The sequence below is a fragment of the Apteryx rowi genome, unplaced genomic scaffold (genome assembly GCF_003343035.1).
Source record: "Apteryx rowi isolate R43461 unplaced genomic scaffold, aptRow1 scaffold_691, whole genome shotgun sequence".
Classification (NCBI taxonomy): domain Eukaryota; kingdom Metazoa; phylum Chordata; class Aves; order Apterygiformes; family Apterygidae; genus Apteryx; species Apteryx rowi.
The window spans coordinates 62,261-75,033 of NW_020450973.1; the positions used below are offsets into that span (position 1 = coordinate 62,261).

At 40.5% G+C, this 12,773-nt stretch overlaps 1 protein-coding gene across 2 annotated transcripts in view; it reads right to left on the reverse strand.

The window, feature by feature from the left end:
- Positions 1-1,063: 1,063 nt before the first annotated feature.
- SLC17A8 (solute carrier family 17 member 8) overlaps positions 1,064-12,773 on the reverse strand; it is a 31,235-nt gene continuing 19,525 nt past the window's right edge. For both annotated transcript variants that reach the window (XM_026086395.1, XM_026086396.1), the window contains 7 exons: positions 12,022-12,108; positions 10,944-11,083; positions 9,342-9,491; positions 6,575-6,707; positions 5,099-5,209; positions 3,557-3,684; positions 1,064-2,958 (listed from right to left, as the gene is read on the reverse strand). In XM_026086395.1, the coding sequence (XP_025942180.1) occupies positions 2,632-2,958; positions 3,557-3,684; positions 5,099-5,209; positions 6,575-6,707; positions 9,342-9,491; positions 10,944-11,083; positions 12,022-12,108 (1,076 nt within the window). In that variant the 3' untranslated portion in view covers positions 1,064-2,631. The remainder of the gene's footprint in view (positions 2,959-3,556; positions 3,685-5,098; positions 5,210-6,574; positions 6,708-9,341; positions 9,492-10,943; positions 11,084-12,021; positions 12,109-12,773) is intronic.

The window sequence follows — 12,773 nt, forward strand, 5'->3', positions numbered from 1 at the left end:
AAAGCCATTTCTTTCAAGGTGTTAAGTAAGGCTCAAATGTCCGTTGAAGTCAACTTTCATTGAACCAGTGTCATCTGTTGGTGGATACAAAATGACCCTGCTAAACTGAGCTCCTCGCTGTATTGAGGGTCACTTCTAACTCCTGTCACACATATCTATAACGGTAAGAAATAGCAACTACATTCACCACAGATGCAACCGAGCTGTCATGTGCCAATTGACCATTTCCCAAATTTTCAGGGGGTTGTTGTTCTGTGTCATAACAGCAGCGTTCACCAATTTTGTGTTCCTCTTTGCAAGGGAGGAAAGTTACCATTTATCACTATTGGAATAATGATACTTATTCTCAGAAAACATTCCTGTTTCTAAAATAGTCTATCATGTGGTCATCTCTATACTAAAGACAGCTGTTTCTCTTCCTCTTTCCTCCCTGCCAGATTATATTTACACAGATTCTTATTTTAAATGCTTTCATAATAGTATTTTCCATATAAACAGCTCCTGTAGTAACTATATGCATGCTACGTGATTGAAGCAGGAAGGAGAAGCTGTTTGCTTTATGTATATGCAATGAGGTGGCCCTCTCTCTTTCAAAAAATTTGGTGCACATTGCAAAATAGTTTGACAGCAGCTGGTCCAGCTATTTTGATACCCCCATGAGAACATTTTATTCAATCTCCTGTCACCTAGATCCCCAAATGTTGACTAAAACCTGCAAGAAAGAAGGTATTTTCTTATACCTGTTCTAAATGCAATTAGTGAAATAAGCAACTCAAGTCTAAACTAAGGTTTAGAATTTTGAAAGATATTCTTTTCAGTCCTAATAGTGTAAAGTTAAAAGATCTGTTTTGGAGTGGCTTATTAATAAACTGCATTGTGTCAAAGTAGAATTTAGCTGTACTGTAGCAATACCCATATCATTAAATTATCTGCTGATATCAGTTAAAAGATCCTCACCAAAGTCAAAATAGAGATGCTTCTATTCACCTCAGTAGAACACTCACTCCTCATTCATACATACTGTTGTAGATTGGATTTTGCTGGATAGAAAAGGAACCACAGACATGAAAAGAAAATCAGCTAACTAACTTCCTAGTCTCCCCGTTTAATTACATTTGTAGAGAAGATAAATCATCCATGTATTCAAATGAATGTACAAGCAAAATTCCACTTATGTTATTCAATTGTACTTCAACAAAACAGCAAAATAAGTGTTAAAAACATTCTAATCTCATGTGCATCACAGTGGCTGTATGGTACATCAGAACAATAATACTGAAATATCACAAAGCACATCGTAAACTAGACAGGATAGTTTCCACTTGAATTTAATGAGACAGTAATCATAATGTAAGACAAATTAAATCATAGCTTACTGAAATTCTCCATTCTGAAAGTAGTATTAATGCCACAATGAGTCCTTGAGTTGCAGCTAACTGTCTGAGATGATACAGCATGCTCCTCCGGTTGATTCAGAAAATGGTAGAAAATGGCTAAAGCCACTTTATACCGTCAAACATATACTGATGGCAAAAGAAAAACACTTTTAGAGATAGATACTCTGTTAACTCTCAGAATGTACAGTACTTTGTACCAACAGTGAGACTGAGGCAATTATGAAGAAAAGTTATAGATCAAGAACTAAAGACTTTACTTGTGTAAGTGAGCTCATTCACCTAAATAAGGACTGTTGGGGTTTAGGTCAGGAACTCTACCAGTATAATACTAGAAAAATATATTTAAATTACTTCACAACAATGATTTGAGAGAGAAACCTAATCCCAACAGGACTATGATTTCCTTTGAAAAGGATTAATAATATTGCATCACTAATGACGATTTTGTATTCAAAATTGTTTCATGCCAGCACAAAATCTTTGGAGGGGGAGAGATCTCACTAGTATCCATTTTATTGCCTTACCCAGGCTCTGTGGGCCATGTCTAGAAAGCAGACTATGAATCACTTTGAAGGAATCATTGAAGCAATACTGCTCCATTTCTGTGACAAGTTCCTCTTCCTATTGGTGAGTGACCATATGTAATGGCAGTTCTGTGTCATCAATCTGCTTTTCCCTCCACTCTGATCTCTTAGCATGAGCTTGCAGTTTGACATGCATTAAGCAGCTCAAATGCAAAACTACAAGAATCCTAAAAAGACAAAGCAGAGAAAAGTGTTCACCAGTAAGGTAATGTCCAGCAGGGCCACTCCAGGCTGACTCCCATGTCACTGGCATCCCAGTAAGCACATATATATCACTGTGGATCCACCATCCAATATGACCTTGTCCTGTCTCTATTCAAATGAGAAGACTGGGGCACTCCACCTCCTACAATCGTAGGCTGGCACCAGGAAGAAGCCCTGCCAGGGCTGGTCATCTCCTAAGAGGTGCAGGTCCTCCAAAGAGTATCTGATGGCAGAGCCAGAATTTGACGTCACATCTCCCAGTCCCATTGTTAAAAGCCCTCTTCCACACTGTTAGAGGAGAATCACTACTCCTTATATCCAGCCGCATGGCCCTATGTTACATGAATGAATAAGAAAATAAATATGGATACTGGCTGATTTGGGGCAGGAGGAGGCTGGGAGTAGATGCTATAGAAATCTTACAACTTCAAGTATTATGACAGATCTTAAAAATTTCCATTTTCATAGTGATAAGAAGTCTGTTCTTCCACGTCTTGAGTTATTTGCTTTTTCTTTCTCCATTCCCTTTGCTGTACTTCACTGTTTTGACTGGTAGCACCATACGTTTTCTTTGGACTTACAAAAGTTTCATTGTTCATCTCTGTTTCTTCAGCGAGTTCATCCTGATCAATTATTCCACATTTCTCTTCACTGAGGTTTTCGGGGTCAGCCCATTCCTGCTTCTCCCCAGAAGCAAAGATAGCATAGAATATCACTCCACTGTAATGCACGAGGGCTGCGATCAGAAAGACGTTTTGCCATTCTTCACGGGTCTGAAAGAATGGTACAGGTCTCATTAGGTTTGCAGTAAAAAGAAATATTAATATCTGAATTAGACCATGGATTAGCACATACTGAACAATGACTGTGATCACTGTTTGATTCCTGATGCTGCAGATACAACATTTTATGAAAGTCATTGTGAATTTTTTTTCCTTCTTAACATAACAATGGCTAACAAAATAGAACGAGAGGAATTTTTTTTCCTCACAGTGAAGTTTCTCTCTGGTACATGAAATATTCATGGAGTTGGAAATGCAGGTCTCTCACTAACTACTGAGTTAATCCTATCAGAGATCAGTGATTGCTTAGGAACCCTGCGAGTGCTGCATTGTAGAGAAGTTTCTCAAGTCCTTTAAGCATTCAGAGATTCAGACTCAGATGGTATAAAATAAGATTTCCCCACACAGATAAGTAGTTTATAATGGCTGAGAATCTGGCTCCAGTGCTGTGGATGTTTAAAGCAAACAACAAAAACAGAAAACAGCTGCAGAGATCAATGGTGAAATAAAGTTCCCAGGAAGCTTTAAAATGGCTTAACTTTTGTCTCATAACCTAATCCTTTTCCTAGAAAACACAGAGAAATGTTACCTTATGTTTAGTCATTGCACCAACGATGAGCGGGCACACCATTCCCGACAGCGTCCCCACACCGTTGGAGATTCCCATCAGAATACTGGCATAACGCGGGGCTATATCCAAGTGATTCACATTGAATCCTATAACAAAGACAACAGTCAGCTGTATCGTTCTGTGCTGCCAGGCCAGCATGGCTTTCTATATCCATTCTGATTGAAGGAGGTTGAAACAGGTAGTTAACCTCATACCTTAGCTACCAGAAAGAAGTGTGCCATTTTCTTGGGAATAACAATGGAAGATATGTTGCAACTCTTTATTCTTTTTCAAAACCCTTTCTTTCCCCCCTACTGGGACCATGTTGTATAGAAAATATCATTTGTTTTGGCTTCTTGGTAATTTAAAGCATCTGTACACCCCCTCTCCTCACACTGAAATGAAGCACTTAGCAAACATTTTTATTTAAAGAATGAATGCCTCATGTTTGTCAAATGCCTTATTTTCATTTAGGTAGCAGTTTGAAAAATACATTTTTCAGTACTTTAAATAGCAGTTAAACAACATGCTAAATAACCAGAATACAAACCAGTAGGAAAATGAATTACCCTTACTGTAGCATATCTATTGGGTAAATATTTTATTAAAAATTAAAATAAAAACAGTAAAAATCAGCTCAGACAATTATCATGCTTTACATAATGAAAATCAGTCATATGAGCTATGGATGATCATAAGAAAGCATGATTAATTCCAATTCTATGGGAATAAATACAGTAAAAAGTTTGAGTACTGGGAAAATCCTGCAATAAAAACAGATTGATAGAAAAAGGCCTGCAAGCACCTCACAGCTGACTAGCAGAACTACTTCCCATCGACATAAGCCTGAAAAGTCAGTTGTTTTGCCCCTTTCAATTACTGAGGTGAAACAAAATCTCATTTACAGTGAGCAAAATTCTCTTTCCCTGGTGTGGTCAGTAGATCCATCTCTTTGGAGACCCGCCAAATGATGGCCTTCCATCTTCATAATAAGAGTTTTCTTTTTAATAGCAAAGGTATTCATGGAGCTGCAAAAGTCAGTCTGAGACTGGTGAGCCCCATGAAGAGGGTAGAAATAGCTGCTCTGGAGAAGGGGTGGTTATGGGACGCAACAGAGATGGAACTGGCCTAGGAAGCAGAAACTGGCAGCTAGGGCTGGCAGCAGGCTGGCAACTGTTATGCTTTGAGCAAGTATTCACGTTCTCCTAGAGTAATTCTCTCTCCCTCCTTTCAGGGATACTGTTTGTGGAAGAAAAAGAGGAAGCTGCCACTGTAAGTGTTTATTAGAATCCAAACAGCACAAAGCTTATGAGAACCTGAAATAATAAAGAGTAGGTTCTTCCAAAGCTTCATGTCCTACCTGTGATACACCTCATAGAAACTGAAGTAAATCATTTCCAGTATATTCAAAGAAACAGGGAACACCCCATAAGCAGCCATGCTAAGAGCTAACAGAATAATAATGCTGTTGTTATTAATAATAAAACCAATAATAAAATCAATAATAAGATTAATTCTTACCTGAAATTGCAAAGCCACTGAATCCCACTGCTAACACCAGAAAAGAAATAGCCACACCTCTTGTATGGGAGTAACCAACCACCAAAAGCAAGGTTGCTTCCATCCCAAAGCCTTCAAATGAAACACATGGGAATAAATTATATTCTAATTGCTACTAGTCAAGGAAACACCAGTACAGTCTAGCCAAACAGCGACTTAAAGTGACTCAAAGATCTTTCAGGTGTCATTGCTGTTCTTGAACACATTTGTCATTCTTGTGGATTCACAGAAATATTTGAATGTTTGTTGTTTGAAAATGTGCTTTTTTCTCCTCATTGCTGTGTAAATGAACAAGCAACTGAGGAAGTTAACTCAGCGACCAGTACAGGGAAACAAGAAACTGAGTCTGTGCAAAGTGCTATACAATTCACAAAATGCACAAACATGACAGGGAAAGGAGAAAATAACTTCTTCCCTTCAATTTTTTTATGGCTGTAGTGACGTGAGATGTTCTTGGTAAATGGAACAAATGAGTATTTTTCAGACGTGTACCATCAACACAATAGGACATCCCTGAGTGTCACAGGTTGCTCACAGCAGTTAGCTTCTGCCATTATTACAAATTAACATTTTCTAATGAGTAATATAACAATCCTTCTGTTTAATCTTTTTGAATGGCACTGAAAATACCCCCTGAAAATACAATTAATATGAGAATCCTTTGTGAAGATGAATAGCAACGCTGTGTGACATCTCTAACTGCAGGCATCTCTTCATTTCAGGCAGGCTGTGCCGTCCTTAATTAATGTAAGTTGGGAACTGGCAGAGGAGAGTGACTCCACAGGCTATCATGCTTGAAATTTTTGTTTTAATTTAGTATCTTCCAGTTACATATAGATATCATTGATTTTTCGGTTCAGTGGCTGAACTGGATACAAATTATTTTGAGCTGACTAAAAATCATTTTCACGCCATTATTTTTCCTCTATCCCACCTGCCTAAACTTGCCAGTGGGTTCTGCTGAAAGTAGCAAACAGGAACATGGCCAGTTAGTGCAAGGTGGTATCCATTGGGAAGAATCTTTCCAGCACCACAGTACATCTTATATGAATTTGCAGAATGAGGCCTATTTTATTGCAGTACTCATCCGCCAGTCTTTATTGCTCTTCTAATTATTACCCAAGCTTCTTCACAGAATCACAGAATAGTTGAGGTTGGAAAGGACTTCTGGAGATCGTCTAAGTCCAACCTCCCCCTTCTTGCCTCCTCCCTTTCTAAAAGCATGCTGTAGGGATTGTTCATGTGGGTAAGGATTTACAACATGAGGACACCTAACATCAATTCTTCTATTCCCCATTAAATGTTCCAGATTAATCAGCTGCAAATACAATCTAGGCAAATTTGTCTCTTGTTACAATTAAGCATGGAGCAAACTATGACGTCTGCATCAACTGCAGTCCACAATTGAAATACCATATTTTCAGAATCCAGCAGTACCTCCACAATTCATGACCTTCCTTACAGTGGTAGTGGTCAAAATCTTCCTGCTCCGTAAGAAGTCAGCTAGCTGCCCTCCAATGGGCACAATGATTGTCATGACCATATGAGGAACTGCAGACAAAAGGCCAACCTGCAATTAGACAAATAAGTGCTTACTACTCATGTCCTCAGGATTTCCGGGAAAGAGGAGAGGAATGGTATTTTCTGTTCACCTCTTCTTTTTTCCCATCAGACACATTTTTAGCACAGATCCTAGTGTGAGAGGGTTGCAGACTCTTCCTCTAACAGGACCCCCAGCCAAGGTCTAAGTGACCTTAAGCTAGCTCTGTCCCATCTTTGGGGACTTCTAGGAGCTTGAGAGACTCTAACAGGCTCCCATCCAGGCAGAGGCAGCCCTCCTTTCAGTGCCTTCCCCGCAATGGCAGGTTGCACATCCAGAAGCCACCCACCTTGCCCTTGCTTTAATTTCTCTGCTGGGGCTTGTGAGACAGGTCTCAGTAGGACACAGCTCCTGTGGCCATAGCCTTTCCTTAGTCAAAAATCAAGCTTGTGGGACCAGTGTGCACCTCTGCAACCATCAACCTTTAAGTACCTACACTGCTATCAAAACCAGACAGCTAGCATCTCTGGGTCAGTGCTGTGGTCAGTGGTGCAGGATGGGCATACCCAGGGCAGAAGTCTAATTTAGGCACTTTGAGCTGCTCTCTGCATCTTCCTTTCTCCAGCTCCAAGAGTTAGGAGCAAGTCCTGGGGGCAGCAGGACAGACGTGAGAAGCCATGGTGCATTTCCCCAGCTGCAAGAAAAGTCACAGCCAAGCAGGACTAGCAAGCCTGTAGCCCCAGTAATGCACTTTTCCCTGGGAAGTGCAGCCTACAGGATGTTCCTCGCAGTGCCATCCACTGGCCAGTCACTGTGCCTGGAAGATGGGGAGGGCCAGAAATGGAGTTTGTTCACTACTTGGGTCACACAATGCCCTGCCCAGAGGGGCAGTCAGGTAACCCCTGTCAGGGAGATGGGTCCATGCAAAGCATCCTGCAGCTTCCCAGTGTCTGGGACCTCAGTGAAGTGGGAAGTACCCAAGCATCTTCCTTCACTTGTTACTTTTTTTTGTTTTTCCTTCCTTCCTTCCTTCTCTGAAGTAGAGAAGGGCTGTCAGGGTTTTCCCCTCCTCCTTCTATTTTCTTCCTCCCGGTAGGAAAAGCTCTGAGAATTTGTACCTACACAAGGGAAGGGACCCAACCTATAATAAAAAGGAAGAAGAGAAAACAGTCTAAAAAGTCTGAAACTTGTGCTCTGAAGGAGTTTTTCATCTCTCGTCAAAGGAGTACAGGAAGATCATGCATCACCATGCTGTGTGATGAGAATATCTCCACATGGCCCGGGAGAAGCCAGAGCACACGTGAGGATCACACCTTCAAAATGTCAAGCAATAACCCTGCTCTTCAGTGCTTACACCAGAGAGATGCACAGAATACTGTTAACACTGTTTTCTAATGCAGACATCACAAAGTCCTGTGTCATAATGTGTTCTGATATTAGAGTGCTCTATCTTGGTTTTCAACTACTTTTATAAATTTTTAGTAGTCATGTTCTTAAAGAGCTCTGTTCTGCAAAGCAAATCTATCCCTGTTTCCTGCCACTGTATAAATGAAGGCAACATCTGCACATTATATATGCAGTAATGAACATGGAGCATAAAAATCTGTAGCTATGATAAAATTTTACAATGGTTAATTAATCATATGTTTGAAGTTATGCATGTCTTTTATTCTTGTGGGATTAGGGCCTACAAATTGATGCTCATCTTCTTTCATTTTCTGACAAGGGGTATTTACTTTTTCTGTCAGCACTGGTCCTTATCCCAGATACTCCAAAAGACTGTATTTTGCAGACTTTTAGTGACCAGCATGTCATCTGCTAGAGACTTGTCTTTGGAAAAGTAATTTAGTGAGAAGTTTGAGTTTATTTTCTAGGATGTGAAACCTTCTTATATTAACCATGAATCAGTTTTATGTTTTAATTAGTGACGTACATAGAGGTGCAACTCTAGCAAGTATGAAAGGCAAATTTAGAATAAACAAACCTATTTTGTCCTTAATTCTCCTTCTCTTCATAGCAGTGCTGCACTTGGCCATTCAGAGTGTCACTGCTCATGACAGCATTGCAGAATCTGAGCATAGCAGTGCTCCCAGATCGTAATGATGTTGTTGGTTATTAATTTGAAGAATTACACTTACTCAAAAATAAGTTATGATATAGCAAATAGTTTTTTCAAGGAATATTTGGAAAACTTTCTGGAAAAATTACTTTCTGGTCTTTTTTCATGCTCTGAAGAGGGAGTGTGACTGGCTTTAATGAAGTAGCAGCTAATATCAATTTATACAGAATTTGACCCCGATTGTCAATGCTGGTCAAGCAATAAGAAAAAAAGAAAAGGATAATTGGGATGAAAAATACCTGGCAAATATTGCTAAACTGCCAGCACTAAACCAAATGTACATTCTTATTTACCTAACTTGTGGGTTTTGTGATGTGGTTCTTTTTTTATCAACTCTCTTTTCCAAGGCAAGCTTTTCATATCTTTTTGTTTGCTAAGAATTTGATGCTAGCAGGTAGGCATGTCTATCAGATCTCTAAAAGTATATCAACCCAACTACTTAGAATAATCAACAGTAATGACTTCAACCAGATCAGAGGATCCTCAAGCACTCCGCATCTCCTTGGGTGAGGTGTGAAGGCCACTGCTTCAGCTCTGACATTTACCTTACTTATTGCAAATCCAAAGACTTCTTCAAAGTAAGCAGGCTGACTTATAAGGAGCAAATAGAAGGTCCAGCTTCTGCAAAAGTTTGCCACAATGATTGCATAAACTGGCATTGAAGTGAAAAATCTCTTCCAGGGAGTGCTAAATTTCTAGAAAAGAGAAAATTGAAGGCATTTTTGAGTAAGCAGAAGGCAGAATAAAGAGATAGCCCAATTCACCTTTAGTTTCAAAACTACAACTGACTTAAGTATGTTGCATCCAATTTACACTGCAAATCATTTACAGTGTAAGTGAATGAAAAGGGGTCTCCTGGATTAGTGGGGAAAGATAGGTAGAGAAATTTTCTTTGAATAGATTGGATGTTTAAGATGCCTACTGTACTATTGTTGCTCTGCTCAATAAAACCATACAAGATCTTCTGGAACTCTGCTACTGGGATAACAGCATCATTAAGAGAATCAAAGAAAACTAGAGAAAACCTTGTTATGTTCCCCACTTTTTGGCATGATTCAGTTTGAGACATTCCATTGAAAAGACTGTGGAAAAACAAGAATTCTCCAGACTGAGGAACATGCAGTATCTCAGCAACAGGCAGCTACCTGCTTCAACCTAACTCATCTCATTCAGCAAAATAAGTCTGTGGTAGAAGATTTAATTTACATATCTTGCTTTTGGCATTTCCAGTTTCTATTTATACTTCAGTAATCCATACAGCAGGAACAAAAGCACTTCAGAGCCCTGTTCACTTATAATAGAACTCAAACCAGAAGCTGAGTAAAATGTGTAACTATGGCAATGTACATAGATGTTCGCCCCTTATTTAAATTGGTAGTTGTGTACTGCAGGCAACTATGCACACGGTCATGTGCAAACATATGATAGCGGTACTAGTGTCCACTGCAGTAAAACTGCTATACAGGAATGTATAGTCTGGAATTATTTTGTTCCAGAATATTCAAGAATAAAAGCCAAGAAGGAAGAGTTGATCAAGAAACAGTTTTGTTTTCACCACTAGCAAAAACAAGTTACCTAAATGAATGGAAAGAAGTTTTACTGAAGAATAGGTTTTGGTTTTAAGTTTCCAGGATCTTCTTTAAAAAAATGGAGGGAGGGAAGAAGTCTGAAAACACTGAGCTGGGTTGCTGTGGGTGGGAGCGGGCCAGAAGTCCTAGGCAGAGTCCTCAGAGTTTCCATCGCCATTAATGGGAACCCAAAAGGCAGCTGGATGATTTAACATCTGGACTCAGTTTCTTATTGAGGTATTTCCATTAATATTTTTTAGAGTAATCCCGATAACTACTCAAAAATAGGAGATCAGTGAGCCATTCCCCCTCTCTCTTCACTCCCTTCCCTTCCCTAGGTGAGGGAAGTCACCTTATAAGGTGAGTGCTGAAAGAGCAATAAATTTTTTCCTATTGCTGAACTCTTTCCATCCAGCTGTGTGAGCCTGATTCTGCAACCTTTAAAAAGGAAAAACCTCTATCCATTGACAGGATAGCTGATATTTTTATGCAGCAAACAGTGTCCATCCAATTATAAGCTGATCTTGTCCAAAGTGCTCATAAATTGTAACTAGTCACTGAAAAGCCTTTTATACTTACATTTGCACTAGCTAGGCTGGCTCCTTCTCCGATACTTGTTTCTATATATATCCTTTCTTCACTGGTTATCGTTGGATGTGCTGCAGGGCTCTCATAGGCATGAAGCAGCCAGAACGCATACCAAACAATCCCAAACATTCCTGGAGAGGTGAGAAAAGAAAAGTTTGATTTTGAAAGCCAAAAAAGCCACACTTCAGTATCTGCCGTCCTTACAGTTTGTTTCTAGTTTGGCCAATTAAGCCAAACCTGAGTGGAAAATGTGCCCAGGTAAGTAAGAAAAAATTATACCTGTCCGTATTTATTGCGTGCCTGTTTGCATAGTATCTGAGTGTTCTGTTACTCCTATTACATGATAAGTGTCAGATAGGGAAAAGGCAAAAGCAAAGCTTTATATGGGGCCTGAGGAAAGATAAAAGCAGACTGATCATAACATGGTCACAGTCTGTGTAAAAGGACTTAACAAGCAGATTTTGTTGGCAAACCTTATGGTGTGGTCTGTGTTTCCAGAGAAACCAGCTCCTCGTCTTAACTGGGTCGTTAATGTGGGAGGTTGGGTTTGTGCATGCCTACAGCCTTGGAGCCAGCTCTGCCTCATACCCCACAGGGAAGTGTTGAGGCACCGCAACATGGCCACAAGGCCAAACCAGTGTGATGGGACTGTTCTCTGAAGGTGACGCTGTTTTTACCAAGGGTGGGCAGTGCAGTGCGGATTTGTCAGGACAGAAGGCATCAGAGGCATTAGCCTCCCCATCGTCAGCATATGCTGGAGTGCACGCTCTGGGACACATGTCAGGTGAGCATCCGTGCTCCTGAGCCACCTTCACAACATAACTGCATCCAAACCTGTCACTGGGTGACCATGGGCTGTAGCCTAGTTGTTACAATTTTAAAGCATTTTACAATAGGTAACAAAATAGAAGTTTACAGAAGCTGCAATAAGCAGAGAGTAAATTGCAATACCCATTTGCAACCCCTTCATTCCACAGAACAACTTTGTTCCATCCTTACTATACAGGTTTTACAAAATTGATGGCAGTACCAATCTAGTCTCGGAGATCCTTTATGTTAGGCAACTCACCATAAATATAAAAGACTGATGACCATCCTATATACTGTACCAGCACACCTGCCAATGGCATGGCGACCACCGCACCTGCATAAGACCCTGAGGGACAAAAGGGTTAAGAAAACATGTCAGCTATGTTTGAAAAGCCCAGCTTTCACCTCAGACAGCCCCAGCCAGTGCTCACAGGGCTAGAATCAGAGGGAGGCTTCTGGCCAACTGGCACCGTGATTTCTTGTGAACGTGGGGAACGGGATGGCAACTGCATTTTGCTCAAGTAGGGAGGACTGGCCTTCACTGCTGGGGAAATCACCTGGCTCATTTTGCATGGCCGCTGTGCCGTATAGGGAAATGGGATTCACAAAGCCAAGACTGAATGCAAACCACTGAGCAGGGTTAAGCCATATCCACTGAAGTGGGAGATCCTTCCTAACCTCATGGCATATGCAAGTGAGATGAGCTCCAGAAAAGCTAATGGTCCGAGTTTCAGCTATCCTCTCGATGCCCAGAGCTCCCAACAGCTGTAGGTATCCTGAGAGTCTCTTGTCATGACTCTAGCCCCACGACCCCATCAGCGCTCCTAGCGGAGGGTGCTTTCACACCACCCCTGTATCTGTTTAACCAAGTTTTGTTCATATCAGTAGCATGAACAAACAGCTGGAATAGTCAAATGTTGATGGAGGGAAAAAAAAGAGGATAAAAAGTGGATTGTGCCAAGGTTTTCGGATTGAGAACGTGGTGAAATATGTTTGTGAGTGACCTGGAGA